Source organism: Trichoderma atroviride, chromosome 1 (genome assembly GCF_020647795.1).
Source record: "Trichoderma atroviride chromosome 1, complete sequence".
Lineage (NCBI taxonomy): Eukaryota > Fungi > Ascomycota > Sordariomycetes > Hypocreales > Hypocreaceae > Trichoderma > Trichoderma atroviride.
The window spans coordinates 28,942-54,857 of NC_089400.1; the positions used below are offsets into that span (position 1 = coordinate 28,942).

Genomic DNA, 25,916 nt, shown 5'->3' on the forward strand with positions numbered 1-25,916 from the left:
TCAAATGCATGTTGCATCTCTATTCTGTATCTAAATCGTGCAATCGTGTCACTTTTGCAACCCATAACACAACAACTCTTCAATTCAATCACTTTCAACTAAAAGATATGGGTTATCCTGACACATTTACCGGCTTTTGCGTGGATGAACCGAAATCATGGAATGTATTTCACAGGTCGGAGCTCAAGCCTAAGACTTTTGGTGACCACGACGTCGATGTTGAAGTTGAAGCTTGCAGTATCTGTGCGTCCGACCTTCATACCATAACAGGTGGCTGGGGAGAGTATACCGGTCCCCTGTGCGTCGGGCACGAAGTCGTCGGCAAGGCAGTCAAGGTCGGAAAGCATGTTAAAAATTTTCAAGTTGGTGACCGTGTTGGTGTAGGAGCCCAGGTATGGGCTTGCCTTGAGTGCGACCTTTGCAAGGACAAGAACGAGAACTATTGCCCAAAGTTGGTGGACACATACAACGCACAGTATGAAGACGGCAGCCAGGCTCACGGCGGATTTGCATCCCACATTCGGGCCCACGAGTACTTCACATTCAAAATTCCTGATGCAATTGAGACAAACGTTGCAGCCCCTCTCCTGTGCGCCGGCATCACGACGTATTCGCCCTTGGTTCGAGCCAGTATAGGGCCTGGGAAGACCGTGGGTATAGTTGGCATTGGAGGTCTGGGACACCTTGCCCTTCAGTGGGCGGTGGCTCTAGGCGCAGAGGCCTACGCTCTCACCCATTCCCCCAGCAAGAAAGACGACTGCAAGAAACTCGGCGCCAAAGATGTCATCATAACAACTGATAAAGACTGGTCTCAAGCATGGAAGGCCAAGTTTGACTTTGTTATGAATTGCACAGATGTGACCGACAAATTTGACATGGCTTCCTACCTTTCTCTTCTTAAGCCTGGTGGAGAATTTCACATGGTGGGTATTCCGGATAAGCCGTTGCCTAAAATGTCTGCTGGCATCTTCGCTGGAGGCGCTCCCAAATTAACTGGTAGTCATCTCGGGAACCATCAAGAGATGGAGGCGCTTTTAAAATTGGCCGTTGAAAAGAATGTAAAGCCTTGGGTGGAGGTCATGGATATCTCGGAACAAAATCTCAAAATAGGATTTGAGAAACAGCAGGACAACGCATTTCGATATCGCTGTACCTTTGCAGGATTTGATAGAGCTTTTAGCAAAGCTTGAGTTATTGTAATGTACTTGAAAGGAGAGCATTAATTCTACAATTCTACACGGCCATAGCCTCCTTGTTTCCAGTAATAGACAGATATAATAGCCCCCATACTCTCTACAACACCAAAGCGCGATGCCAACACGCTACCAAATGATCGCCCCCCCACAATCTTACAAAGTAGACCTTACTTACATGCCAGCAGTAATAGATAGGTAGCAATGTAATAAAAGTAGGGCTCGAAGACGTCTTGATATAGCTGAAGGTATACAACGTAAAAAGGCGAAAACCTACGGGACTATTCAATATAGCCAGCCATTCAATGTCAACTCTGTTTTGCCGATGTCCCATCGATGAAGTTGAAACACATTTGATCGGGTTGTAATTGACAATTGACAGCGCTACCAGATACGGACGGAGCTAAGCCCAGTCTCAATGTGATCTTGTGGCTGCCCTTCAGCGCGAGAAACAAGACGCAATGTAGACGAATAGCTTGGGCACTAGTTTTAGATTCATTGAAATGGTAGTGCTTTCAGTGACGATTGTATTGCTCAATTCGCTGTAATCAACAGTCGTGTTTGCTGTAAGAGGACTTGGGATTTTGCATAACAGATTGGGCGACAGACTCTTTCGGAGGCAACGGGTTGTCGCTCTCATTGGAAACGCTTGGATCAACCAAGCTATGTCTCTTACAGTGTATTTAGTGGTCAAATGGCCTTTCTATTACCCAATTATACATGGGTATTAAAGATCAACTTGGCTGTTTACACCGGAATAGAATTCCAACGTTCGCGCCGTAGCAGCTGCGCCGAGGCTTAAGTGGCAGATTGAATCTTGCGCGTCGATCTCGACGATTAGGTTCAATACTAGTGAAAATATATATAACGTTCAAGGGATGGCAAGTTTAACAATCCATTGTCAACCTTTTGTAATTTTGTGCGTCTCAAACAAAAACTTATGTAGTCGTAGTCATTGAAAACGTATTATATTCCTGCTGTTGAAATAATATTGTACTAAGCTGAAAAATTGGCAGAAACGGCCTGGGGCATTTCAGTCGTGACTGGCGGCAAGCTAATATTCTCTCAACACTAAGGACAGGATGCTGTACACAAGAGCCCAGATATCAGCAATAACCCTGTGTAAGTAAGGTTCGGGGCCGCGCTTAGCTGCCTCCATGTATATAAAACCCAGGAAATACTCAATCCCAAGCAAATCCTTCTAAAAGTTCCGACTCGGCAACTACGGCGTCAAAGTTTCAAATGCTCAATACTACAACTAATACTATGTACTAACGTTCCTGTTCCGTATTAGCTACGACCACGCTACGTCAGCATTATAGCTGTTTCTTTTAAGAAAAAAAAGACCATGAACGCTTAGACTTGCAGATTCTCGCGAAATGGCTGCCAGGCTCATCCAATCCTGTAGTAGTTGCTGTTCAATGCGAAATTCCTATCGGCCCTATGAAACACTGGCTTCTGGCTCATAGTTATCTAGGTAGGCAGCCATATTAATTAGATCTTTGGATGTATATCTTGTGAAAGAAACGATACTCCAACCAGATGGTTGGGCTGTAATTACAAATTTTCAGAATCTACATGGAACTGCTCAGGTTGTGGCTCGGGAAATTCTCTCGCATGAAGTCTTGGAGATGGGAATTTTTCTGGCAGATCGCTGCCAAATCCTTTCTCAAAGTTTTCAGACTGGAATTCGGCTAAAATTATTTGAAGTTTGACTAGCCATATTGCGCTTCTTGGAGGAATAGCTGCTTTGTCCGATGGACCGGCGTCCGACAAGCCGATATTGTAAGAAATGTAGTATTCGGCAAAGTTTGTTTCAGCTTTTACCAAGGGACTGTACGAAGTATACAGTGCAGTGTTTTTAGCAGGTGTCATTCTAAAAAAGATGGGGATCTATAATATAGGCCAGACACTTACCAAAATTGAAGAGGCGCTTGAGTGTCAAATAAAAGATGGACTCTTTTGGAATGTTAGCGCCACTTGAGTAGCATGTGAAGTTTGAAACATGTACTTGCGCATCCTATAGGGAACACTGAGTCTTGGATAAAGTGTTGGGTATTGATATCGCTTTTTATTCTAGCAATAATAACAATTAAATATTAGCTTGCTTATTATTTGTTGGCTTTTTTGTTACTGGGGATGAACAATTGAATCCAGCCTTGAAGTAGTACTCTGGTAACCTAAAGCTTCATTTCCAATAGCATTACCAGATAGGATTTACTGGACAAGAACCAGAGGCCAAGGACTAGATACATCTAAAAAAGGTCAGAAATTACAGCGGGCCTACATTAGTACTAGGCGCGTTCTATTGCCTTTTGCAAGCCCGATTTCCCCTCCCCGGTTGGCTCGGTTAACTTGGAATGTTTGAGGCTGAGATAAGATTAACATGTAAGGCTGATCGGATATGTATATTAGTTATATATTATTATACAATTATTATACAAGAGGCGGAAATACATGACACATTCATAATTCTAATGGAAAAGTTAAATCTGAAAAGTCTTTATATTTGTATTTCATGCGATTTTAGTAGTCTCTATTTCATGTATATAAACCCCTTTCGATGACCCTCTCTGTTCAATACCTTTGTTCACAAACAACTAGTATTGGAACTCATACATTTACTTGGTCCATCCCCCACATTATACTCTCGCCAGTCGCCCACAATGCTCTTCAAATCTACACTCCTCTTGCCTGCACTTCTTGCACTTGGCCTTGCCACTGCTGTTCCTGGTCCTGAGGTTGAAGAAGACCTTGTAGCCCGTGGTGCAGAATTCGGAGACAACATTGCTGCCCGTGGTGCAGAATTTGGAGACAATATCGCCGACCGTGATATTGAAGCCGAAGATCTCGCTGCCCGTGACAGAAACCCAGATTGCGGTCGCTTCGCGTCTTGGAACCAAAGGCAACGCAGATGCATCTGCCGTCAGCCTTCATTCAGATACTATGATGATGGAAGGATTTGCTGCCAGAGCGATTGGTTCTACGACCACCGTTCGCACAGATGCTGCCGAAGGCAAGACTGGGATTTCAACCGTCAAAGGTGCCGCTAAACGATTCTTGTCAATCTTGGCAGAGCTGCGAAAACAAAATGGATGATGAAAACTTCAATCATGGAAGATGGATACTTCAACCATGGAAAATGGATACTTCAACAAACTGAGTCAATTTTAGACTAAACAACGTTCATTACTTCATATAAAAAATAACAACAAAAAACATTAACCTAATATATGACATTCATTCCTTTATAAAAAACTTGTAAAAGTCCATCCCTCCGCCCGCGAAGAATAATATACTATAAATAAGCTTAGCCAACTATCCGCTTTACTTTAGTGTCATGTTGGTGCAAATAATGTCTACGCAATTAAAACAAAAAGCAGCCAACACAAGACATGTGCAGGCCATAGGCAGCACTAAGCAGTTTCTGGCGAATTGGTCGAGCTCTCTATTAATGTTATGTCGTGAAGTAACCATCTACGCTTTAACAATAATAGATGTGAGAAAGGTTTGGTTTACACCGTTTGCTACCCATTGCCGGCCCACGGATACCACACCGCGAAGCCCCACTAGACTTCCACTCTATCTGATGAGTGAAGATGCTGGCGTTGTGTTTTTATATCGATGATAGAATAGTAAATCAAGTCATCTATAAAGAAAGGATGGAAACAATGGGTCTGTTGCTTAATGTTTCTTATTATAAGAAAAGTATCTTGCTTACTTACCTTGTCACATATCCTTGGCTATTCCAACATCGGTAATCCTACTGGCATCCAAAACAGCCATCATGTCATATGCAGATCGGGACGATAAAATGTCGACCCTACTGTGAAATGCGTGGACTCTGTTTCTAATGCCTCTACCATCAATTTCTCAAGCTATCCATTCACTAAACCCATACTGTTATCAAAGGACAAGAACCCTGCTGTCTCTTAGAATTTCCCCTTGTCCGGTAAGCGAGCAGTTGTTGCCTAATAGAACGAGCCAAACTTTCAACTCAGTATCAAGATTTAGGTTGGGCTATGATCCAAACTTCTAAAGCATGTGTTAATTCTAGAGTGCTTCCAATACTATCATGATCCTCTCGCCAGATGGAGAAGCTGGCTTTGAACTGGTAGGACAAGGTCGAGTGCAGGGTCCAAAGGATCAATGCGGGATTCTGCGAGACAGTTAACAGACTGGGGTGAGGTCTTCGTTGAATGTTTTGGCAATATCTAGCCCATTAATCACTGTAATACCAGTATGATCTACTGACTTGAACACTATTGAGGGTAAAGATTTGCCGCGCCTGTACGTCCATAGAAGCCCACCTTCTGGCCGGGCCTATAGCTGGTGATACATCGTGAAAGCTAGGAATTTCCTTATTTACTCTTATCCGGTATTTAACTTTAACATTTTGCCACTGTATCTTGCCACGTGATGGCGAAGATAGTAGTAGTCCAAAAGAGTTCTCTAGCGATATGAAGGATATAAAAACTTATTGAAATGGGACTCGCCAAAGGCTACAACACTATGCATCGCATCTACCATGTATCCTGGCGCGGTAGAGGTTGGTAGCTACCGCAAAGAGGACTGAAAGTGCAGCAAAGATCATAACTCGGATATCAAGAACTGGCGGAAGCCATCTCTGGATAGACACGAGAGATGATACGGTAGCCTAGTAGTTGCGAGGGTTGCTAAGGTGTCGCTTCTACCAGCGAAATGCGCGGATTGCCGCAACATTTATTTCTAGACGCTGTCTATAAAGCGGCGCCTTTGCTTCCAGATCTGGTATTGCAGGTGGCAAAATGCCTTATAATAGAACTTCTGCAGCGATTCTAGAACATGAAGAGCGAGAGGTAACAAGGCAGCGGCTCGCTTTTTCCGAGAACAATCAAGACGGACTCGTAGATATAGGAGAGTATGGGTTCACACTTGCGAGCGCCAACATATAATTGAAATTTTGAGAAAAGGTTATCGGAAAGAGTCATATAGAGCGCAGCAGGGAGCTTGCGGCTAGCAAGTGACATGTGGAGCTAGTACGGGGAGATAGGTCGATTCTGAGACCTCCCTAGTAGTGATGCAGCAGCTGAGGGGAAAGACTTGAGCGCTATCGTTTTCAAGCCCCCTGTAATATGAACTGAAGGCAGACGCCGTAATGTTTCACAGCCTGTTATTATGGTCTCATGATAATTGGTGGCACTTTCCCGAGCTATCTTTAGACATTGAATAAAGATATCCTATAGTTGAACATCTCTTGCTTTGTAGATAATAGCCCAATATTTCAGCCAATACCAGATTTCAACACGCGTGTATGGTAATTAAAACACGCTGATTATCTAGTATTAAAATACGCCGATTCAGACTAGAGTGAATAAGGCTAATATAGAGTAAATATAATGTATAAATATTTTATATATCCGTGTGTATGTGTGTATATATGTGTGTAGCTGCGTATATGTTTAAACTGAAGCTATTGAATGCCTGCAGTTCAAAGACTTACAACCAATTTCTTTGCACTAACACCCTTAGACAGCATGTCAACTGCTAGCTGCACACTCTCTAGACCATGCCCAACAACTTCAGCCGGCGGCATATATTTGACTGTTTTCTCTGCCATCGACTTCTCTAGCCATCTCCAAGTGGCCTGAGACAGCTCGGAGTATTCGTCGGGTGGCATTGAGAAGTTTGTAACAATTTTGACATCATTCTTCGTCAGTTGCTCAGCGCCAGGTCTCACCGAGGCCATAAATCCCCTTGCTCCAGCTTCCTTGAGAATCTCACAGATGGTTTCTATTGTCGAGTCACTAGATATAGCGTCAAAGGCTCCGACTACGTTTCTGCCCTTGAGATATGCCACAATATCATCTCTGACTGTCGACTCTGCCTGATCAAAGCAGGCACTAGCACCCAAGCTGTGAACCATATTGTGGTTTCTCTTGCTAGCAATAGCTATAACGTCGTAGCCAGCTAGCGAGAGCATTTGCACTCCGCAAGAACCAACGCTGCTGCTCCCACCCCAGACAAGAACAGTCTGACCGTTCCCAGGGTTTGTACCATTGAGTGTAGGAGCTCGGAATGAAGACTCTGATTTGTGAAACAAACAGCTGGCGGCCGTTGAGATTGCAAGAGGCAGCACAACAGCATCCTTGTACTCAACATCCTCGGGGATCTTGGCAATCTTAGGCGACTTCAAGACAACATATTCTTGAAAGCCAGAATAGCAATATACATTGTTTTTTCGTTCGAGGCAGCTGGTCTGGCCTATCACACGATCGCCAATCATATAGATGTCGGCTAGCGACGGGTCAACTTCGATAACTTCTCCCGCAACATCACATCCCAAAATCGCAGGATAATCGGTAATTAGTATTCCCATCTGCTGAATTTTAACGTCGGCGGGATTTATTGCTATTGCTTTGACTTTTATGACGATCTCGTTATCAGATGCTGCTGTATAGGGAGCGATTTTGACAGCATTAACGGGGTGTTGCTTGTCCAGAAGCCATGATGCGCGGTTACTGGGAGCCATAGTGCAAATTCAGAATCAAACTAGTCTTAGATGTTGAGGAGCGTAGGTTCAAACTAGAGCAAAGTAAACCTGTTAATAGCCACCATTTCAAGTTAATGTATCTGTTAACTTACCTGTATGGTAATGCAAACGTTGGGACTATGCTTGTAATTCTGATGGGTAATATGGTTTGGCTGTTGCTTGTATATGAAGGACCTACCAACTCAACGCAAAGCGTCGTTAGCGGAATATTTATATTTCAAGATGTCCGGTTTCTGGCTGCTAAGTCCGATAAAGCCGGCATTGCTGCATAGATCGTGCCGGTAACAAGTCCTTTAAGCTATAAACTCCAGGCGTGAAGGATTGTAAAATGGGATCTAATTTCCCATTTCTTGCGGGGATCCAATCACGAAATATGGCAACTCTGTATCTAGTAGAATATGTGCGCCACATAGATCTAGGCCAGCTATAGTTGGACGGCGTAAACATATGTTTATCTCTTCAACATATTCGTCGTACGACTTCAATTGCTATGTACAAATTACCAAATTATGAAGACACGTCGATTATGAAGTTGAATAAACCAATTACTAATGTCTTCGCCTCGAACCTGATGACTTCATTGAGAATACATTTCGGAGACCTGCACATGACTTGATATCTCCTCTTATTAAGAGAATTTAATAGCCCTCAGTTGTATTAAGTGCCGCTACTTTATGCAAATACTATTCATAGTCTCTAATCCTGATCTTATTGGCCCACTTTGCTCCCAAGAAGATCGTAAAAATGGAAGATAGGATTTCATAGACTTCGTAAATGCTACTGAAATACAATGCTCAATGGTGGGTTTTACAAAAGAAATGTAAGACGTTTGAGTTCGATTATGAATTGGACAACTATGCTCTCTTTCCCATAGACACCTGGCCAAAGATGAATTACTATGCTACTGACTTCCACCTATCGCAATTCACAAACTTGATCTTTTACCGCCTTTCAAATGAAGTATACTAGTAGGACATTCCTCGACCTGTAACTAATGTATACTTCATCTAAAACGGATAATCTAGGTCCCAAAATTGATCATCATCAACAAATGCCTCATCCCATACCTGCCATTCCATAGGATTAAATGTCACATCGGATCCCAACTCATTCGGGTCGTCAAACTCTACTCCAAAGTCGAATATACTAGGCATTAGGACCGGGCTCGACTCTGCGTAGCCAATTAAAGCACCAGTATTATGCGACCGAGATTTTAATGAATCTAAAGAGTTTCTGCTGCCCTCTTGTGTTTCAACGGGATCGCGTACGGAAATCCCGTCGCGGTTACTCGTTTGGTTCATTGCTTCTCCGGGATTTCTCTTACGTTTAGCTTCGGCGGCGGTAATGAGCTGATTTAATTTGCCCCAAGATGCATTTTCCTTTACTCTATCCGGGACGTCTTTTAATATTTCGTTTATTAGCGCCCATCCTCTTTCAGAAGTTGCTGACCATGGAGACTGGCAAAGCTGGATGAATACTGCGCTCATCGAAGCCCAAGGGAAATCTCCCCGCAATTGCCATCTCCATCTTTCCCATGAAGGTTCTGTTCGTAACTTATGAGCGTCTCTGAGAATATCTATTGACAATTCCAAGTGATGCTGGACCATTTCTTGAGATGGCATTTGCAAGAGCTCTTTCAAATTGCGAAAATGCTGTAGATAGATTGTGTGCTCCACTTTTGAGAAGGCAAGCGAGGTCATAGTCTTGACTAACGATTCTAGAGCATCATTTGAAGAGAGCCTAGCAATATATGAATCCTCCAATCGTGAACTTGTCAAGTTGAAGGCTTTGAGTTTCTGCTCCAAAGGCTTCCGCTGATTTGCGTTGAGGAAACGACATAAAATCCATATCTCGCATCGCATAATGCAAACCAGAGACTCGCTTTCCACATCAAAAGATACTGGTGAACTCGTTTGATCATTGGCTGATATACGGCTCGGAGCTTTGGTATCGAACATTGTATCTGAAGCTGCCAATCCTGTACTATGTCTCGATCGAGATATAGAGTCAATGAAGATAACCTGCCACCATAGCCGACGGCGTATCTCAACTTCGAATGGGGTTAGAGTAGGCGTTTTGAAGCTCTCAGCATCTCTGTGCAACTGCACGGATGTCGCAATCCTCAATAATAGGCCCACGAATGGCGACAGGAGTTGCTGGCAGCCAATGTGCGGCAAAATAGAGAGATATATCACAAATGCCTGTATCGTTTCAATTTCCTTCGTTACCAGAAGCCCAGCATTGGCAAGCGCTTTCTCTGTCCCAAGACGAAAGCGAGCAAGCAGCTGAGTTCTTGGCATATCGAAGCAACTCAGAGCCTCTTCCTCGCCCAAAGACGTGATTGATGCCAAGCACACTGCAAATAGTAGGGCCTGTAAACTATACCGTAGGGAGCCAAACTTGCCCCTCAAGTTAGTTACAACCTCATCTAGAGCTGCAACGTCAATGACCTTGATGAACGGGTCGACGTTCTCTACGTATGTCCGCCATATGAAGAGCATTTGTGATGGTAGAGGGTATAGATCATCGAGACTTTGAGCGAACGCTCCTATGTAGGTGTTCCCAAAATAAAAATCGGGGTGCATGTTGTGCGAGGTAATTTGGCTGCTAGACGAGAAACGCCCATAGTCTGAATTGGATGCTGTTGAAGCCACATCTTGAATGGCTTCAAAAATATGTTCGACCTAAACAATCATCGTTAGCCTCTCCTGTGCCAGCATCTCCTAACAGTTCAGACTCACTTCGCTACAAAAAACGGACCAGAAACCCTTTCCGATTTGTAAGCCAGCCTCATTTCCGATAACCAATCGACCAAAATCTTCGTTTGTCTCTCCCTCTAAGTGAGATTTCATGGCAGAAACTAGTTCTCCAAAATGCATAGGCGAATCCTGACTTGGTCGTTCCCGCATTCCAATCTCAGGGTTGACCGTTTCCGTTTCCGAAGAACGAGGAACACCTGCGGCACTGGGTAATAAGCCCGGGAGTATGGATTGGATCTTGTCGGGGCCGTCTTCCACTTGTGCTGCAAGTTCTGTAACAAGTGACTCAAGTCGCCTAAGCCGATTTAGTAGCTCAGCTTGCTTCTCAGTGGGCGACTTCCAAGTCGTGGGATCTCGTCGACGTGGAAGACGGCCAGTGACGGGGAAGTGGCATTCGACCCCGTTCCTAGCGCAGTTGGAGCAGGGATTTGTTCTGTCGCATTTGACCTTGCGTCGTCGACATGTAACACAGCTCCATATTTGCAAACCATCCTCGGTGACGGTGCCTCCTCCGGCTGTGGGGCGATCGGTAGACATGGTGGACGAGGAAGCAGATGCCTCGGACAGACTCATCCAGCGCAAGCGGATAAGCAATGCGCGATTTATTCGGTAAGAGTCCTATGAACAAATTCTCCCGCGTAAGCCAGGCGATAAACTTGTTCTTCGGAAAATAGATGTGTGACTGAGTTGGGCGAAGTTGAGAAGCTGTGGATAGGCTGCTGTAGGTAGCCAAATCTCGGACACGGAGCTCGGTCTAAATCCTTGCGGCACGCCCAGTTCCACTTCATTGGCGTCTAAACCTAACAGGTGCTCCGTGAACCGACTCTAAGTCATCCGCTAATGAAAGTCCCGGGGCAGCGCCATGTTGATTGTCTTGTTCTCGGATTCGCGACAATGCGAAAACTTACGACCGATGGCCGAGGCCGTATGGGCCATACCGTGGTAGCCAGCTATATTTGACGCCGCCTTTCACATCAATCATATCTTCTATCCAATCAAGTACTTATGTTACATTGACCATACGGCGACTATGGCCAGCACGAAAACTGTCATTATTCTTGGTGCAGGATGGGCAGGCCTACCACTTGCCCATAAGCTACTCAAATACACATCTTTGAAGACGAGCCTCAAAGTCATTCTGATATCTCCAAACAGCCATTTCTTTTGGAACGTGGCAGCAACTAGGGCTCTTATTCCTGGAATGATACCAGACGAATCTATCTTTATTCCAATTGCAACTGGATTCAGGCATTATTCGGCCGACACATTCGAATTCATTCTCGGCAGAGCTACCGGCATCCAATCATCCTCGAATTCAGTTGCTGTTCTTGCCAATAACGGCGAGAGTCGCATCTTTCATTATCATCACCTAGTAATTGCAACTGGCTCTAGCATGGCCAGCGGATTACCTCTAAAGCCAATTGGCACGCATGAAGAGATGCTCACGGCATGGCATGATCTGCAAGCAAAAGTCAACGATGCGAAAGACATTATTGTGGCTGGTGCAGGCCCAACTGGTGTCGAAGTGGCGGGGGGAATTAGCTGCCAAATTTGGAAAGCTGAAAAAGATAACGCTCATCATGCATGGCGATGTTCCATTGGAAAGTTCCGGAGACCTGCTCTCTTCTGTTCAGACAACTCTGGACACGGATTTGCAGAAGCTCGGTGTCAAGCTAATCCGCAAAACACGTGTAGAAGCCGTTAATGTTAGCAGTGATGGCAAGACACAGATTTTGAGTTTGGGTAATGGATCGACGCTTGCCACTGACTTGTATCTTCCAATGCATGGCATTCAACTGAACAACAGCTTCGTTACCGACAGCTTTCTAGACTCTCGCGGCAACGTGGATCTCAATGGCATGATGCGCGTGGTTGGCACAGAGAACATTTGGGCCATTGGTGACGTGAGCAACGCTGGACCAAAGCAGCTTACAGTCACGGATAACCAGATAAATTACTTGGCTAGCGCATTGGATGCTGCCTTGACAGGTAACGGCCCTGACGTACCCTACAAGCCCATAAACAAGACGATGATCTTTCTCTCGCTAGGAAAGAAGTACGCGACGGGACAGATTGGCAACTGGAGATTGTGGGGAGTATTGGTTTCATACGTCAAAGGTAGAAACTTGTTCATTGATTCTGCAAATGGTTATGTTGGCGGAAAGCATCTCAGACATGCTCCAATGTAGATTATTGGAGGATACAGATTTTTACACAATCTCAACGACGAAGTATGTTGATAGGATTCATCAAATGCTTCTCATCAATAGAAGACGTTTATGGCATTCAAGCACTATTTATAAAGAACATTAGTCATTGCAATCAATGACGCAACTTATTCTGACCTGTTCTACTGGCTATCTCAACTAGATGCCAAACGTTGTCCCAATGAAGAGAGGCTAACAAGATATTATGAAAACTGGATAATTGAAGAAAAGTAATCACAATATTAGAATCTAGCGTACCAAGTAAATTTTATATATGATTCATGTATTATTACACGTTAATCCTGTCAAAATGCATATAGACTAAAGTAGGTCTAAACTGTTAAGCATACATATAGTGTCTAGCCGGTATTTTGTAACACGAAGCCCCTAAATATTAACTCTATCCTTTATACATTTACTGCTACAACGCTTGCACCCATTGTCAGAGCTCCATTAACCGGATATACTTCAGCGCCACTGTTTGTCACATATAAAACATTGTCTCTGCCGGCCCTACGGCCAAAACTGTATGACGTACAGCCAGCCATTAGAAGGCTATTTTCAGATCCAACAACAGGGCGTAAAATGTGAGACTGTGTAGACGCGTACAGAACAGTATTGTTGAAGTTGGCGGCTGCCCGAATGCCACCCTGGGATACCATCGCGAAGTCATCAACAAATAGATAACCGTCCTCAGCACGAGCCCTTACCTGGGGTTCCTGCTGCCCACTCAACATGGCCCCAGTGCAGCCATCGATGCCAATGCTGTAAATTGTCGTCTCAAAGCTGTTGGACCAATATAGCACAGTTGAGCCGAAAGGGTTCTGTTTCGCATGGATTCCGTTGATGCCGATTGGTACCAAGGCAGTTGAAGGAGGCTCCATCTGCGACAACTTCATTGCGATATTAACTGCTTTTGTATGGATATCTATACGCCATACGCAGCCCAGAAATGAATCTGCCAACAAAACATCACCGTCATTTTCTGGTAAGGCTGTCATACCGTTACGGTAAAGCAGTAATTTCCGTAATGATTGGCGACGAAAAGAAGCAGAAAAGTTCACACTCCACAGAAATCCGGTGCCGGGAATAGCAACGACTCCAGAAGCATTTATACCAACGACAACGAAAAGATTTGGCTGGAGTTCCGCAATTCTCAGAAGGCTCTCGACGTTTGGAAAGGTATGGACTAGTGTCGTCGTTGGATTTGAACATTGTGGGTTTGCAATTCGATAGAGACTTGCTGATGGTGCAATCATCGTGATCAGTATGTCTCCATTGTCGCAGACAGCTAAATTCTTTGCCCAGCTTGGCGAAGTAAACTGATCAAGGACATTGGTTACAAACGTGCGGCCGCTTGTAAGCTCTTGGAGTGTCAATCTTTTTGCCCGATATGCACATGCGGCAAGAGGCAGTATCGCTAGACATAAAAAGAGGAAGCGGTGCAGGGGCAACATTTTTGGACCGAATAGTATATTTCGCTATAAAATATGGAGAGCAATGGACGTTTGTGGTATAAATGTGCAGCTATTACACTACAGATAATTGCTTCTGTATAAAGATTATATAGGTCTATTGGCATTCACAGGATCAGTTGGATCTGCCACCACTAATCCAGCTGCACAGGCACTTGTAAAGTATTTTAATATACCTTCTGAGGTAACAGTACTTACAATGTCACTTTTCATCCTTGGTGCGTCGTCTTCATTATTCCACTCTCTTCTAATAGTCGAATTGAGTCTTGTTAGTCAGAACACAACTCGCTAATTTATTTAAAGATTTGCTTTCGGTCCTATGTTTTGGGCACCTATCAGTCAGGCGTATGGCCGCAAGTAGTCGATGCTGCCACCTGTGCTTGTTGGGGGACCTTGTTTACACGGGAATATTTTGGTTCAGATGGACGGCCGAGCCATCGCATCCATGGATATTGCCTGTTGTGGCTTCTTATAAGTTACCCGTGCTGATCAAGGGCCAAGTAGCATTGATAATTACTACCAGCGTATACTTACAGCGTTTATTAGCTGCGGTTTTACCGTTGTCTTCTAGCAGTGCCTTAATACATTGGTTGACACTTATGGGCCATATGCTGCAAGTTCAACTTCAGCAAATATCATGTTACGGCCTGTGTTGGCTTGTGGCCTCCCACTTGCTGCCAGACCCATGTTTGTTGATTTTGGCACTGGAATAGCGGCAAGCATACCGGGAGCTGTCTCTTGTCTTACACTGCATACGCGTTGAAAACGTATACTGGCAACGGCAATGCAGATGCATACGATCCTGTTGATGGCTGTCGTGGGAAGAATGGTTTTGATACCTACTAAATCCGAGGCCGCTTGACATGTAGCGCGTGATATAATGTAGGTGAGCTTCATGCAAAGGATTGTCATTTCTGCTATAGCTGCGAACCGCACGAATTTTTGACAGTCTGCACAATTATGTTCCTCGGTAGCGGCCAGATAGTGAATCCAACTTTGCGCTCTTGCTTCAGGTTCTCACTGATACCATTACCACAGCCCAAGCTTATGTAGATTTATATATTTAATATGTCTATTTCTTAATTTTTAGCAAAGGTATATACTAGGGTATGTCGGAATTCAACTCCGGGGCGGACAGCCGGAGCACTATTAATCCCGCTGCCTGGAAACAAACCGCTTAAAATTCAGTATATATACCTTTAGAAAACAAACAACCTCTAGGAATTTTTGACAAGAAACCATATGCGTCAATTGTTCGTACAACTTCGTGCGACGTGACAATACAAGCAAAATGTCAGACAATAAAAGCGGACGCGACTATGATCTTGTGCTTATTGGCGCAACGGGCTACACCGGCGCTCTCACTGCGGAGCATATCGCCGAGCACCTCCCAACCAATCTCAGGTGGGCTATCGCTGGGAGGTCAAGCGCGAAACTGAACAGGCTTGCCGCAAAATTAAAGGAGCTGGGACCTGATAGAATACAGCCAGGTATACCTCCATATGTAAATTAACAGGCAATTGCAGCTTACCAGTGTGCAGTAATCGAGATTGTAGATGTTGAAGACAAAGCTCAACTGATCACTATTGTCAAAAAGGCAAGATTATGTGTCAGCGTTGTCTCATACCATCACGTCGGGCCGCTCGTAATCGAGGCTTGTATTGAGGGCGTAACTGACTATATTGATACGTGAGCAAATCCCAAACCGATGGATACATAAGCAGGATGGAATTCTGCTGACTCTGGTCAACTATATAGTGCCGGAACCATACCTCGCATACGGCAATGGATCAACGATTACCACCGCGCAGCTGAGCTTGCAGGTGTTGTTGTAAGACGAATGTTATGTTTATCGTCCTCATTGATGCTAATCTCGGCAGTAGATACTTAATTCCTGCGGCGCATTGAGCGCTCCGCACGATCTCCTTACTTGGTCATCAGTTCGACAGCTTCAACAGAGCTCATCTTTCAAGACGAAGGAACTGGTTTTGTCGCTGCTCGAAATGCCATCGGACCCAAGTGGCGGCACAGTCGAGTCAATAATGATGAGAGGAGGCCTCGATGCCAAAGTCCAGTATGAATCGCGACAACCTTGGTACCTTTCTCCAATCGTCGGCCGCCAAAACTTGAGCTCAACAAATCTCTTCGGCGTGCGCCACGACCCGACTCTGGGGATAATGTCGACTAGCTCGCTGAGCGACGTGCAAAATAGAGCTGTGGTTCACAGAACTTGGGGTCTGCTCAACGGCGGTATGGCGTATGGAGCGAATTTTCATTACAGCGAGTACAAAAAAGCATCATCCACGCTTGCTGCTATGTTCCAGATGCTTAACACCGTGGCAGTTAACTTAATGCTAGCGCTTCCGCCGCTGAGGGCTATTGCAGCGATGGTGCTACCAGCTCCAGGTCAAGGCCCTGATCCGGTAAAAGAGAAAAATTACCGATTCGAGATGGAAGCTGTCGCGATTGCAGACACAGACGATGACGCGACAGCACCAAGGGCGTATTCTCATTTTGCGTATCCAGGGGGGCCCATACCATGCCACCGCTGCTTTCTTGGCCCAAGGCGCAGCTTCTTTACTCTATCGCAGAAAATTAGAGGGCGGCGTCTCTGGTGGTTGTCTCACACCGGCATTCTTAGGGCAAGATCTGATAGAGAGAATTCGAGGAGTGAGCACCGACTTCAGCACCAAAATGCTGTGACATCGGGATCTTTCAAAGGTTACAAAACAACGTGCACCGACGTTGGATATAGCAGAGAAAATTAGCCGACAATAACCTTCATAAATATACACTTTTACCTATAGTTGCAGTGATTCACCATTGGGTTGAGTATTAAGAGCGTATCGCGCTTCATCCTGAGAGGTTAGACGCCGTAAAAATGATCTGCCCAGGTGTATAATATAATATAGACCTAGGAGGTGAAACACCTTTCTCCCGTACGAACGCTCTCAATTTCCACCTCCTCTAGCCCGTCTAACATATCCCGGGCGATAGCTTTAATCCTCAGAGTATTTATGGCTTTCTGATCAAGAATTAGAGCGTCATATGAAAGAGTAAGTGCTGCTAAGATGCAGTGTGCTAAAGCTGGAGAGGACATTTAATAGCACCAAGTGCGACCTTTGAGCAATAGAACGAACTACTCTCCGCCCATGGGCTTTCAGATGATGGCTAGCAAGGAAGTCAAAATTTGGACTAGGTGCGCCGAGACCAACACAACGAACTTGTCGGAAAATAGAGAGAGAATCCATCGATCATGCCACGGAGAATGCAATCAACAGAGGCATCATAGGTGGCGAGGCTTGAGCGTACTGCACCCAAAATTAAAAGCATGCATTTGATGGCTTGATGAGCGGCGAACAGGTTGCATCTTCCTCAGCAAGTTGACTTCTCTGGCCGAAGACATAGCCTCGTGGCAGTCACTGTGTGCACAAAATTCTCAGCTTGGGCCATATAAGTCCTGAGGATGCCTCACTAGTCGTTATCATCAGCTCACATGCCTGTGTTGAAGCGTTCTTCGACATGAAGACGATTCCCGCATCTGGAGAAAGGCGAGGAAATCGGGCTTTTTCACAGAAATACAAAATCATGTTATTAATAATTTGGCAGTCAATTGCTATTAGTACTATGAAAAAAAAATATTCAGCGGTACACTGGCAGAAACGGTATAATTAGGAATATTTACAACTTCTGACACCCGAAGGCCAATAGAAACGCTTGCAAGCATATATGCCTCTGTATAGGTCAAGCTCCTTGTCTGAACCATATATTCGATAACGCCACGCACAGCCTTTTGAGCAGCCTTCAACAGATCTGAATCAACGCCGATGACGGCATAATATCCCTGATCCTCAGCTTGAGTGAGCGTAGATGATGTGGCTGAATAATTCGGAGATGTCACCCAGTTCATGTTCTTCCTGATCGATAGGCGCAACGTAACCTGCATAGGAGTCTCAATAGCGGTTCCGCAAACCTCTCCATCGCCCTGGGCGGCGTGACCATCCCCACAGCTAAATAACGCGCCAGACGCCTTGATGGGCAGATAGAGCTTAGAACCTTCAATGATTTGTCGAGTATCAATGTTACCCCCCTGTGTCGAGCGGAGGAATAGTAGAGAACTCGCCTTCCCCAGGGGCGACTCCCATGACACCAAGGAAAGGATGAGTGGGGATGCGAATGCCGTCCTTGAACACAGCGGATGAATCGTCAGGATCAAGTTTCCAGATCTTAAGATGAGGCTCTTTAAAATCGTCTGCAAGTAGCCCAAATCCAGGTATAATTGCAGTCCAACCCCAATCCGAGGTTTTGAGCTTCAATACCTCAACTTCAAGAACGTCTCCCGGCTCGGCGCCCCTCACATATACGGGGCCGAAAATGGGGTTTGCCAGCTCTGATTTGAACTTTAAGACATCTTCAGCCGTCGAGGTGGGGGTTACTTGTCCATTGCTACCGTCGATAGTGTCGAAAGTCACAACGTCTCCCGAGTCGACGGTTAACACAGGTGCGATTTCCTTGGACCATTTGAGATGGCTGTGTCCGCGGTGGACGTGGAAGGTAGAATTGATCTGGGGAGGCAACATGGCGTAGTCCTGGGTCTCAGATTTGGGCTAATTGGACAGTCAAGAATCAGCTTGGAATCTGGAAATCGCTGCGGTTAATTGTAGGCGAGACTCACCATGCAATTGGCTTAATCCCCCCTTTTGCTAGAGAGTGAGAAGTGTCCGATCATCCAAACTGAGTTGTTCAAAATAACTGAAATTGTCAGAGATAAACCCCGCATTTGGTCTTTCAATTGCCCCAATACAAATGATGAATCCACTTTTAAAATTCGACTGCTTTTAACATCAAGTGGCCATAAGCCTAACAAATAGCCTAGTGATAAATTTGAGACTTCTTTATAACCGTCCGAACATGCAGAGTACACATGTGTGAATCATTGTGTCGTAAGCTATATATTCCAGCATCTAGAGATTTTTACCTTTATCATAAGACTGCCGATTGACTCCGTCTGTTGGATCTGATTGCTGAAATGACAGACCCGAAAGTCGAAATTTGTTTGCACTCTGTTCAAGCAAAGCCAGCAAGACATTTCACAAAGTAAGCGATCTCTACTCGAGTAAAAGTATTGCCAAATATACTTGGTTTTTAACCTTTCCCTATAGATGCTATATACTGCGCTCTTTTTACATGCAAAGCTGCCTGCGCATGACATATTTTCCTCCCGTGACTCCTATTCATGGCAAAGTTCTTTGTAACTTTACTGGCAAGAGGACCACCATTCACTTGATACAACGCATTTATAAGGAGAAACACACTGTGTTGGGCCTGTGTATCCTTCTCCGCCGCACTGTAAAACACTCAGCATTAGCCCCAAGCCATAGTCTAATAAGGCCCAAATTCTCCAGTGACTCACCTGGCCCCACTGGGGTACTGTGCCGCTTCCCGTCGGGCCTGTTCCGGAGGCTGAGGAGGTGCTGCTACTAGCGGGCTTGGTTGTCTTTGCGGTGGATGTAGGGGCGCTGCTGCTGGCCGGCGGCGATGAGCCGCCGCAGGGAGCGCCAGTAAGGAGGATGTTCTTGGCCTCCTGGGCGTAATTGCATCCGTTGTTGACATTGGCATCCGAGTACCCAGCGTCCCACATCATAATTCCTCCAAAGTCTGGGCTGGACTTGACATCCGCGATAATGGAAGCCAGCTGCGATGGCGAAGCATAGTAAACCGCACCGCCTGAATTGCCATTAGCAGCCAAAGTGTTCGCAGGCACTCCTACAAATAGTTTCTGGTAGTAGCTGTTAGCTTTCTGGCATAAAAGATAACATCGAGTGTTCAAATGCACGCACTGCGTTTTTGGAAGGCGTAGTGGCAATAAATGACGTCCAGTTGTTGTAGTTAAACGGTGCGTCGCCAGGTAACCCAAGAGAACAGGGGTCCGGCCCATAGCCGTTGTTATTATAGAACTGAATCCAGAGATAGTCGAACTGGGAATTGCTTATGACTTCTCCCATATTAGGTTCCCTATCAACTCCATCGTTGTTAGCAAACCATGAGCCACTTGTCTAAATGCGATTTCAAGGAAGACTCAACGGCAGGGGGCACTGCTTTTGGGGAGTTAGCACGCTGTATTTACTCTGAAAATGTTGTGGATTGACTTACCGGCGCTCCTGTGATGTAATACGTATGGCTCGGGTCACTGGCGAAGTTGGATCGGAGGGTTGATATCAGATACTGGTAGTATTGGTTGCCAAGGTTCAGCTCGAGGTCAAAGTCAAAGCCATTGACAAAGACGTTGCCAAAGGGCCGCTGGACAGAAGTGCTGCCAGAGTTGCCATAGGCCTCCCAGAGATATTGGCCAATTGAAACAGCCTGTGACTGCGACTGGAGCGAGTAAGAGCCGGCCGCGCCTCCAAGAGACAAGATAATCTTGATACCAGCGGCCTGGCAGCTGGCTATTGAAGCAGCCAGACCATCGCATAGCTGAGGTGCGCCATTCGTACCGACGTAGCAGGTATTACCAATATTGCCTGCCGGAATGCTGCCAGTAGAGCCGTAAATATCCAAGAATGACAGAACAAGGATGTCAATGCCTGCGTTGGGTGCACAATACGTGGAAAGGTCGTCGCTTTCGTTGTTAGTGCCTCCCCAATAAACGACATTTTGAGCACCGGAAGCTTGGCGAGCTCTAACGCTATGCGGAGCCGGTGGAGCGCCGACAACCAGGCCGGCGAGTCCAAGGCTGGCAAGAAAAGCGGCTGAACGCATACTGAAGTTGTAGAATAGTAAATGGTAAATACAATAATGGGGAAAATATATACAACGAATCTTAAACTCGACAACTGCTTAATGGAGAAACAGCAGCGCAAGATGTATCTGCCTTTTTGATATAGATCAGATAGCCTCACAGGTAGAAAGCCGCCGACAAAGTCAGGGGTATTTAAATCCTCCAATACCATAACCTACATGTACTGAGCTATACTTGAATTCTAGTATACATGCTGACGCAGGGCACGTAAATAGAGAAGTCCGCGCAGTTTGACTTACAACTTGTCATTCTGGTGGAAGGAGACGTTACATAGTCGATACCGCTTGTCCCGTGCCCTGACTGTAGTATAACTACTTGAAACGAAAACATTTTCCCATTTTCCTCACAGGAATGCTAGACGTGCCGATATATCCAGCACAGATCCCTCAACATTGGAAAAACCGGCAGGTAACTTCTTTGGGGAGATTGAAAGACTGTAGCATCGTGACATTGTTTTATAAATGGTGGAGCAGTCACATGCGCTACGTGATTCGACACTACTTGATCCACTGAGAGACTCTGCGGGAAATTAGCATAGAGATAACGAGGGTTGTTGTAGCTGCTTGAATAGGAAGCTTCAGATACTGATGCCGCTATTGATATTGATTAGCCTGTATACACGTACCTCTTGTACCTATAATTAAGCCATTTAGGCAGGTCCCTCAGCGCTATTAGCTGGTTACCGCGTTTAATTGAGGCTTTAAGCCAGCGACTTACCTGGCTTCGTACACCGGCGCGACTAGCACATGTACATCAATTAAATGAACCTGGAACGCGCCTGAGAGCTATACTAGGATACAGGTGTGGCTCGTTTACTCAACAGTCTGATAAAGGGTTGTTCAATAAGGCTCCGTGATTATCCTAGGATACAACGTTCCTGCGCTCACAGGTACGGCAGATTGCTAGAGTAATAAGGAATATACAAGACATCCAATGACTGCCAGTCATCCTCATTTGATCACGGGAGATGTAATCTTCCAGCTTCTCGGAGTGGGTATACTATGTTCACTGGCAATTTTATACTAAGCGTTACATAGTGATGGTCAAAGGACATTTAGTGCCGCTACAGTTCGAATGTAGTATATGCACTCGAATAATACAGCAAGGCTTTTGTCTCTACAGCCATCATATCCATTTTCGCCTATAAATTAACCAAGTGAACATATAAAGCATATAAGCAGCAGTGCTCTTGCCCTCGGCTGTTAATTTTTTGGGGGAAACAATAGGCTTTAGATGTACGCTAGCTAAAACTCACAAGGCTCTTGCCGACGCCTATAGATGAAATTGTGTCCGATGGTATCGACGCTGAGTGAGAGGCAATAGATATCGAAGCATGCGATGTCTTTATAATAACAGAACGAATGTGTCTTTATGAATGAAAGTAACTACAAGCAATTCGTAATGTATCTACTTAGGGAACTAGATTTGAAGCTCATACTCTTTCCATTGTAAACATCGAGCAAGGTAGCGAAATAGCTATAGTATCACCTAACATTCCATGCCCTGCTACCAATGATTATTAAGCCACGAGGTTCTCCTTGTTCTCTTGCTGCTTTTGGTTTATAGGGCTAACTCCTAGAGATTTGAGGTGTTTCCGAATAGAAAACACATACGCCCGACACATACAGAAAGGCTGATGTCCCTACTCGCGTTCCTTTGCACATGAATCTGGTATTGTGTATTCAAGAATTTATTTTGTGGTCTTCGTTTCCCTGGTGCCTGACTAATCTGCTACTTGCATGCCTATATATGTACAATAATAATTAGATACTGCACTCATTTTATCCCTTGCGGCGCCTTCAGCTTGCTTCCTTGGTGTCTTTTGTTGTTCGTATCATACGCTGTGCATACAAAAATCGCACTCCTAGCAGTTGCCTCTTCGCACTTCTGTGATTAGTTTTATCATGGAGCATGCGCTATGAATAGTGGATTTACTTAGTAGTAAGCCTGGTGAATACTTCTTATGGCGGAATAATGGAATTGAGACAGCTTTTTCTGTATTTGATGTTAAATGTCTTAGAATATTTGGAGTTGTAATTTCTGTAACTGTGATATAGTATAGGGACGCATTTATATATATATATATAAAAAAGCGATTGGAAGGTTGGGAATATGGATGTTAAATTGCCTTTTTAGCGATTATCTCAAGGTCTAGGTTACTAGCAAGCGGCACAAATTAGTATCCAAAGAATAAAAGGTAGCTATAAAAGATAGGAGGAGACAAACGAATAGAAGTGTAGCTTGATTTCGTGCCCTTCTCACATGGAGAGTTATCATATGTACCACTAAGAGCTCTAGGAGCATAATACAGCATTTTGTAGCTCAGTCTGCTGTATGCCTATATGAGAACATAACTCCTAGACACTTTTACTACAGTACACTTATCGCGAGGTCTTTTCCCCAGGTTTAATTACTTATAGCCCCAGCAGCTATAGCATCAGTTCATTCTTACTTGTGCTGTCTCCTTCAGTAGACCGTAGACTTTTGGCGGGGTCATTCCTTCCCCACCATGGCGTGCTAGCTGAGCATTTGACGCGATCTTGACTCTACATTATGCAAAGCGTATTGCACGATGGCCCTACTATTGTGCCATGTCATGCTAGAGCTTTTGGCCAGTCATGGTAGAGAATCGAAGAAAAATATCCATAGATAGCCAGGGGATAGCCAGGCTATATATTAGGTCATGATACAATTTAAAATGCTGTACGCCTCTAAAGATCATGCTTCATGAACATTAATTACCATCCAACCATCTTTTTTTAACAAAATGGCAGATACGAAAGATACATCACACATCCAAAATGAAACGGATGACGTTATCGCCATTGACGAAGAAGTCACAGAGAGATCACTGCTTCGCAAACTGGACGCTAGACTCCTGCCTGGAGTTGGTATTTTATACCTTCTCTCGTTCTTAGATCGTAGTAATGGTATGTGCTACTCGAAGGTTCCGTTTTAACTCAGCTAAAACAATGTTTAGTTGGAAATGCTCGCATTGAGGGCATGGTAAATGACCTCCACATGAGTTCGACATACGCAGATCCTCAGTTGCCGAGATATTTCTGACACTTAACAGCTGGGAACCAGTATCTTACTGGACTTACCATCTATTTCATTGGTTATGTTCTTTTCGAAGTCAGTGGCCTAGAATTGTCCGTCCTTCGGAACAACATTTGACGCCAGAGACAGGTCCCATGTAATATTATCCTCAAAAAGACAAGCCCTCGTTTATGGCTCCCAACTTTGACAATAGCGTGGGGTGTTGTTGCTACGCTGTTGGGAGTGGTACAAAACCTTCCTGGCTTTCTTGTTGCTCGATTCTTCCTAGGTGTAACAGAGAGCGGCCTATTCCCCGGTGTTGTGTTTTATTTATCGATGTGGTACAAACGAAAGGAGCGGCAGTATCGTATTTCGTTATTTTTCAGTGCGGCATCGCTTGCGGGAGCCTTTGGTGGCATTTTAGCATTTGTACGTGATGCTCACGAATCGTCTCATTTTAACACTGCTAAACACAATATTTAGGGAATTGCGAAGATGAGAGGGATCGTTTGGAGTAATGGATGGCGGTGGATATTCATTCTCGTAAGTGTCTCTCAAAGGGCTGGAGAGTCTATATTGACATTGTAGCTCAGGAAGGAATTGCTACTGTCATCATTGCCACATCAGCGTACTGGTTCATTGAGAACTACCCCGATACCGCTAAATTTCTCACGAAATCCGAAAGAGAGTTGATCAAAACTAGATTGGCCGCTGACTGCGACGCTATGATCAAAGAAGATTTCAACTGGGCTGCTGTACGTGAGGCAGTCAGTGACCCAAGCTGCTGGCTCTACAGTCTGGGCTTTCATACAATGAGCTTACCGTTATATACTCTTTCTCTATTTCTGGTAAGTATTGTACAAACTCATCTGAAGTATCTGAAGTATCTTCAACGCTGACTGTGTACTAGCCAACAATTATCAGCAACCTTGGATATACAGCAGCGAAAGCTCAGCTCCTTACGATTCCTCCGTATGCGTTAGCATTCGTTACTACTGTGGGAGTTGCCATTGCGTCAGAAAGATTGGGGAAAAGGGCGATCTTTATAGCGGGCTCTTCAATCACGGCCGCAATTGGATATATCATGTTGCTTGCAAACACCGACCCTGTCTCACGGCCGGGCTTGTCGTACGCTGGCACGTTCTTTGCTGCTGCAGGCATTTACCCGGCCACTGCACTGGTTCTCTCATGGCCGGCTATCAATGTATCTGGCCAGACAAAAAGAGCTATTGCAAACGCGATGCAGATTAGCATTGGTAATCTAGGGGCTGTCATGGGGACGCAGCTGTATCGGTCAAATGATGGGCCTAGATTTGTCGTTGGTCACTCAGTCGCACTGGCCTACTTGTGTGCAAATGTTCTTGTGGTCAGCTATACCGGATGGCGACTAAAAGCGCAAAATACAGCAAGGGCAAATATCTCTCCTGAAATTGAGAATGTAGGAGACGCATCAGACTGGGAAGGGGATAAAGACCCACGGTGGCGGTTCTCATATTAGACGGGCCAAATATGCGCTGCCGAGCTGAAACAACTTTCCATTATCGCAACTTTTATCATTGCACACAAAGTAATGCTAAACCACGTTCAGATAGTATAGATGCATGTTTCCACAACATTACAGACACAAAGAATATAGCCCAGATGAGCAATACAAAAGAAAGCTATTTTAATACATCAGAATTGTAGGTAGTCGACGGTATTCACGTATGCTTCTTCTTTTAAATTATTCTAAGCCGTGTTATCCACTCAATAGTATGTCGCAGCAGAATACCATATAACTAGTAGATGCACCCAGCCAAAGAGTGCCCGCCAGCATATCGCTTCCTAGCAACAAGTTTAAGATTCCTCGAAATGCACAATAGGTATATAAGTCTGCTCTCGATGACAAGATATGCTAAGCTATAGAACGACC

The 25,916-nt window shown here is 44.9% G+C and overlaps 9 protein-coding genes across 9 annotated transcripts; 5 read left to right on the forward strand and 4 right to left on the reverse strand.

The window, feature by feature from the left end:
• The first annotated feature begins 19 nt into the window (after positions 1 to 19).
• Positions 20 to 1,239, forward strand: TrAtP1_000007 (uncharacterized protein). Its single transcript, XM_014092041.2, has one exon. The coding sequence runs from the start codon at positions 108 to 110 to the stop codon at positions 1,188 to 1,190; it is 1,083 nt and encodes a 360-aa protein (XP_013947516.1). The 5' UTR covers positions 20 to 107; the 3' UTR covers positions 1,191 to 1,239.
• Positions 1,240 to 3,859: 2,620 nt separating this feature from the next.
• TrAtP1_000008 (uncharacterized protein) lies at positions 3,860 to 4,292 on the forward strand (the record flags this gene model as incomplete). The annotated part of the gene is made up of 2 exons (XM_066110402.1): positions 3,860 to 4,052; positions 4,108 to 4,292. The coding sequence occupies 2 exons, from the start codon at positions 3,860 to 3,862 to the stop codon at positions 4,290 to 4,292; spliced, it is 378 nt and encodes a 125-aa protein (XP_065966474.1).
• Positions 4,293 to 6,663: 2,371 nt separating this feature from the next.
• TrAtP1_000009 (uncharacterized protein) lies at positions 6,664 to 7,884 on the reverse strand (the record flags this gene model as incomplete). Its single annotated transcript, XM_014091852.2, has 2 exons — positions 7,818 to 7,884; positions 6,664 to 7,757 (listed from the first exon to the last, which is right to left on the reverse strand). The coding sequence occupies exon 2, from the start codon at positions 7,702 to 7,704 to the stop codon at positions 6,664 to 6,666; it is 1,041 nt and encodes a 346-aa protein (XP_013947327.1). The 5' UTR covers positions 7,705 to 7,757; positions 7,818 to 7,884.
• An 812-nt stretch (positions 7,885 to 8,696) lies between these two features.
• On the reverse strand, positions 8,697 to 11,150 carry TrAtP1_000010 (uncharacterized protein). Its single transcript, XM_066110403.1, has 2 exons — positions 10,467 to 11,150; positions 8,697 to 10,409 (listed from the first exon to the last, which is right to left on the reverse strand). The coding sequence occupies exons 1-2, from the start codon at positions 11,055 to 11,057 to the stop codon at positions 8,733 to 8,735; spliced, it is 2,268 nt and encodes a 755-aa protein (XP_065966475.1). The 5' UTR covers positions 11,058 to 11,150; the 3' UTR covers positions 8,697 to 8,732.
• A 216-nt stretch (positions 11,151 to 11,366) lies between these two features.
• TrAtP1_000011 (uncharacterized protein) lies at positions 11,367 to 12,772 on the forward strand. The gene has a single exon (XM_014092038.2). It carries the CDS (start codon positions 11,915 to 11,917, stop codon positions 12,671 to 12,673), a length of 759 nt encoding a protein of 252 aa, XP_013947513.2. The 5' UTR covers positions 11,367 to 11,914; the 3' UTR covers positions 12,674 to 12,772.
• Positions 12,773 to 13,098: 326 nt separating this feature from the next.
• Positions 13,099 to 13,590, reverse strand: TrAtP1_000012 (uncharacterized protein; the record flags this gene model as incomplete). The annotated part of the gene is made up of 1 exon (XM_014091927.2): positions 13,099 to 13,590. One exon carries the CDS (start codon positions 13,588 to 13,590, stop codon positions 13,099 to 13,101), a length of 492 nt encoding a protein of 163 aa, XP_013947402.2.
• A 1,796-nt stretch (positions 13,591 to 15,386) lies between these two features.
• TrAtP1_000013 (uncharacterized protein) lies at positions 15,387 to 16,968 on the forward strand. Its single transcript, XM_014092037.2, has 4 exons — positions 15,387 to 15,656; positions 15,708 to 15,855; positions 15,925 to 15,997; positions 16,050 to 16,968. Exons 1-4 carry the CDS (start codon positions 15,458 to 15,460, stop codon positions 16,932 to 16,934), a joined length of 1,305 nt encoding a protein of 434 aa, XP_013947512.2. The 5' UTR covers positions 15,387 to 15,457; the 3' UTR covers positions 16,935 to 16,968.
• A 1,280-nt stretch (positions 16,969 to 18,248) lies between these two features.
• TrAtP1_000014 (uncharacterized protein) lies at positions 18,249 to 20,925 on the reverse strand (the record flags this gene model as incomplete). The annotated part of the gene is made up of 8 exons (XM_066110404.1): positions 18,249 to 18,773; positions 18,842 to 18,852; positions 19,377 to 19,396; positions 19,482 to 19,513; positions 19,580 to 19,945; positions 20,007 to 20,181; positions 20,251 to 20,261; positions 20,320 to 20,925. The coding sequence occupies 8 exons, from the start codon at positions 20,923 to 20,925 to the stop codon at positions 18,249 to 18,251; spliced, it is 1,746 nt and encodes a 581-aa protein (XP_065966476.1).
• A 2,742-nt stretch (positions 20,926 to 23,667) lies between these two features.
• TrAtP1_000015 (uncharacterized protein) lies at positions 23,668 to 25,674 on the forward strand. Its single transcript, XM_066110405.1, has 6 exons — positions 23,668 to 23,895; positions 23,946 to 24,100; positions 24,155 to 24,433; positions 24,488 to 24,547; positions 24,598 to 24,852; positions 24,915 to 25,674. The coding sequence occupies exons 3-6, from the start codon at positions 24,341 to 24,343 to the stop codon at positions 25,500 to 25,502; spliced, it is 996 nt and encodes a 331-aa protein (XP_065966477.1). The 5' UTR covers positions 23,668 to 23,895; positions 23,946 to 24,100; positions 24,155 to 24,340; the 3' UTR covers positions 25,503 to 25,674.
• Positions 25,675 to 25,916: the final 242 nt, after the last annotated feature.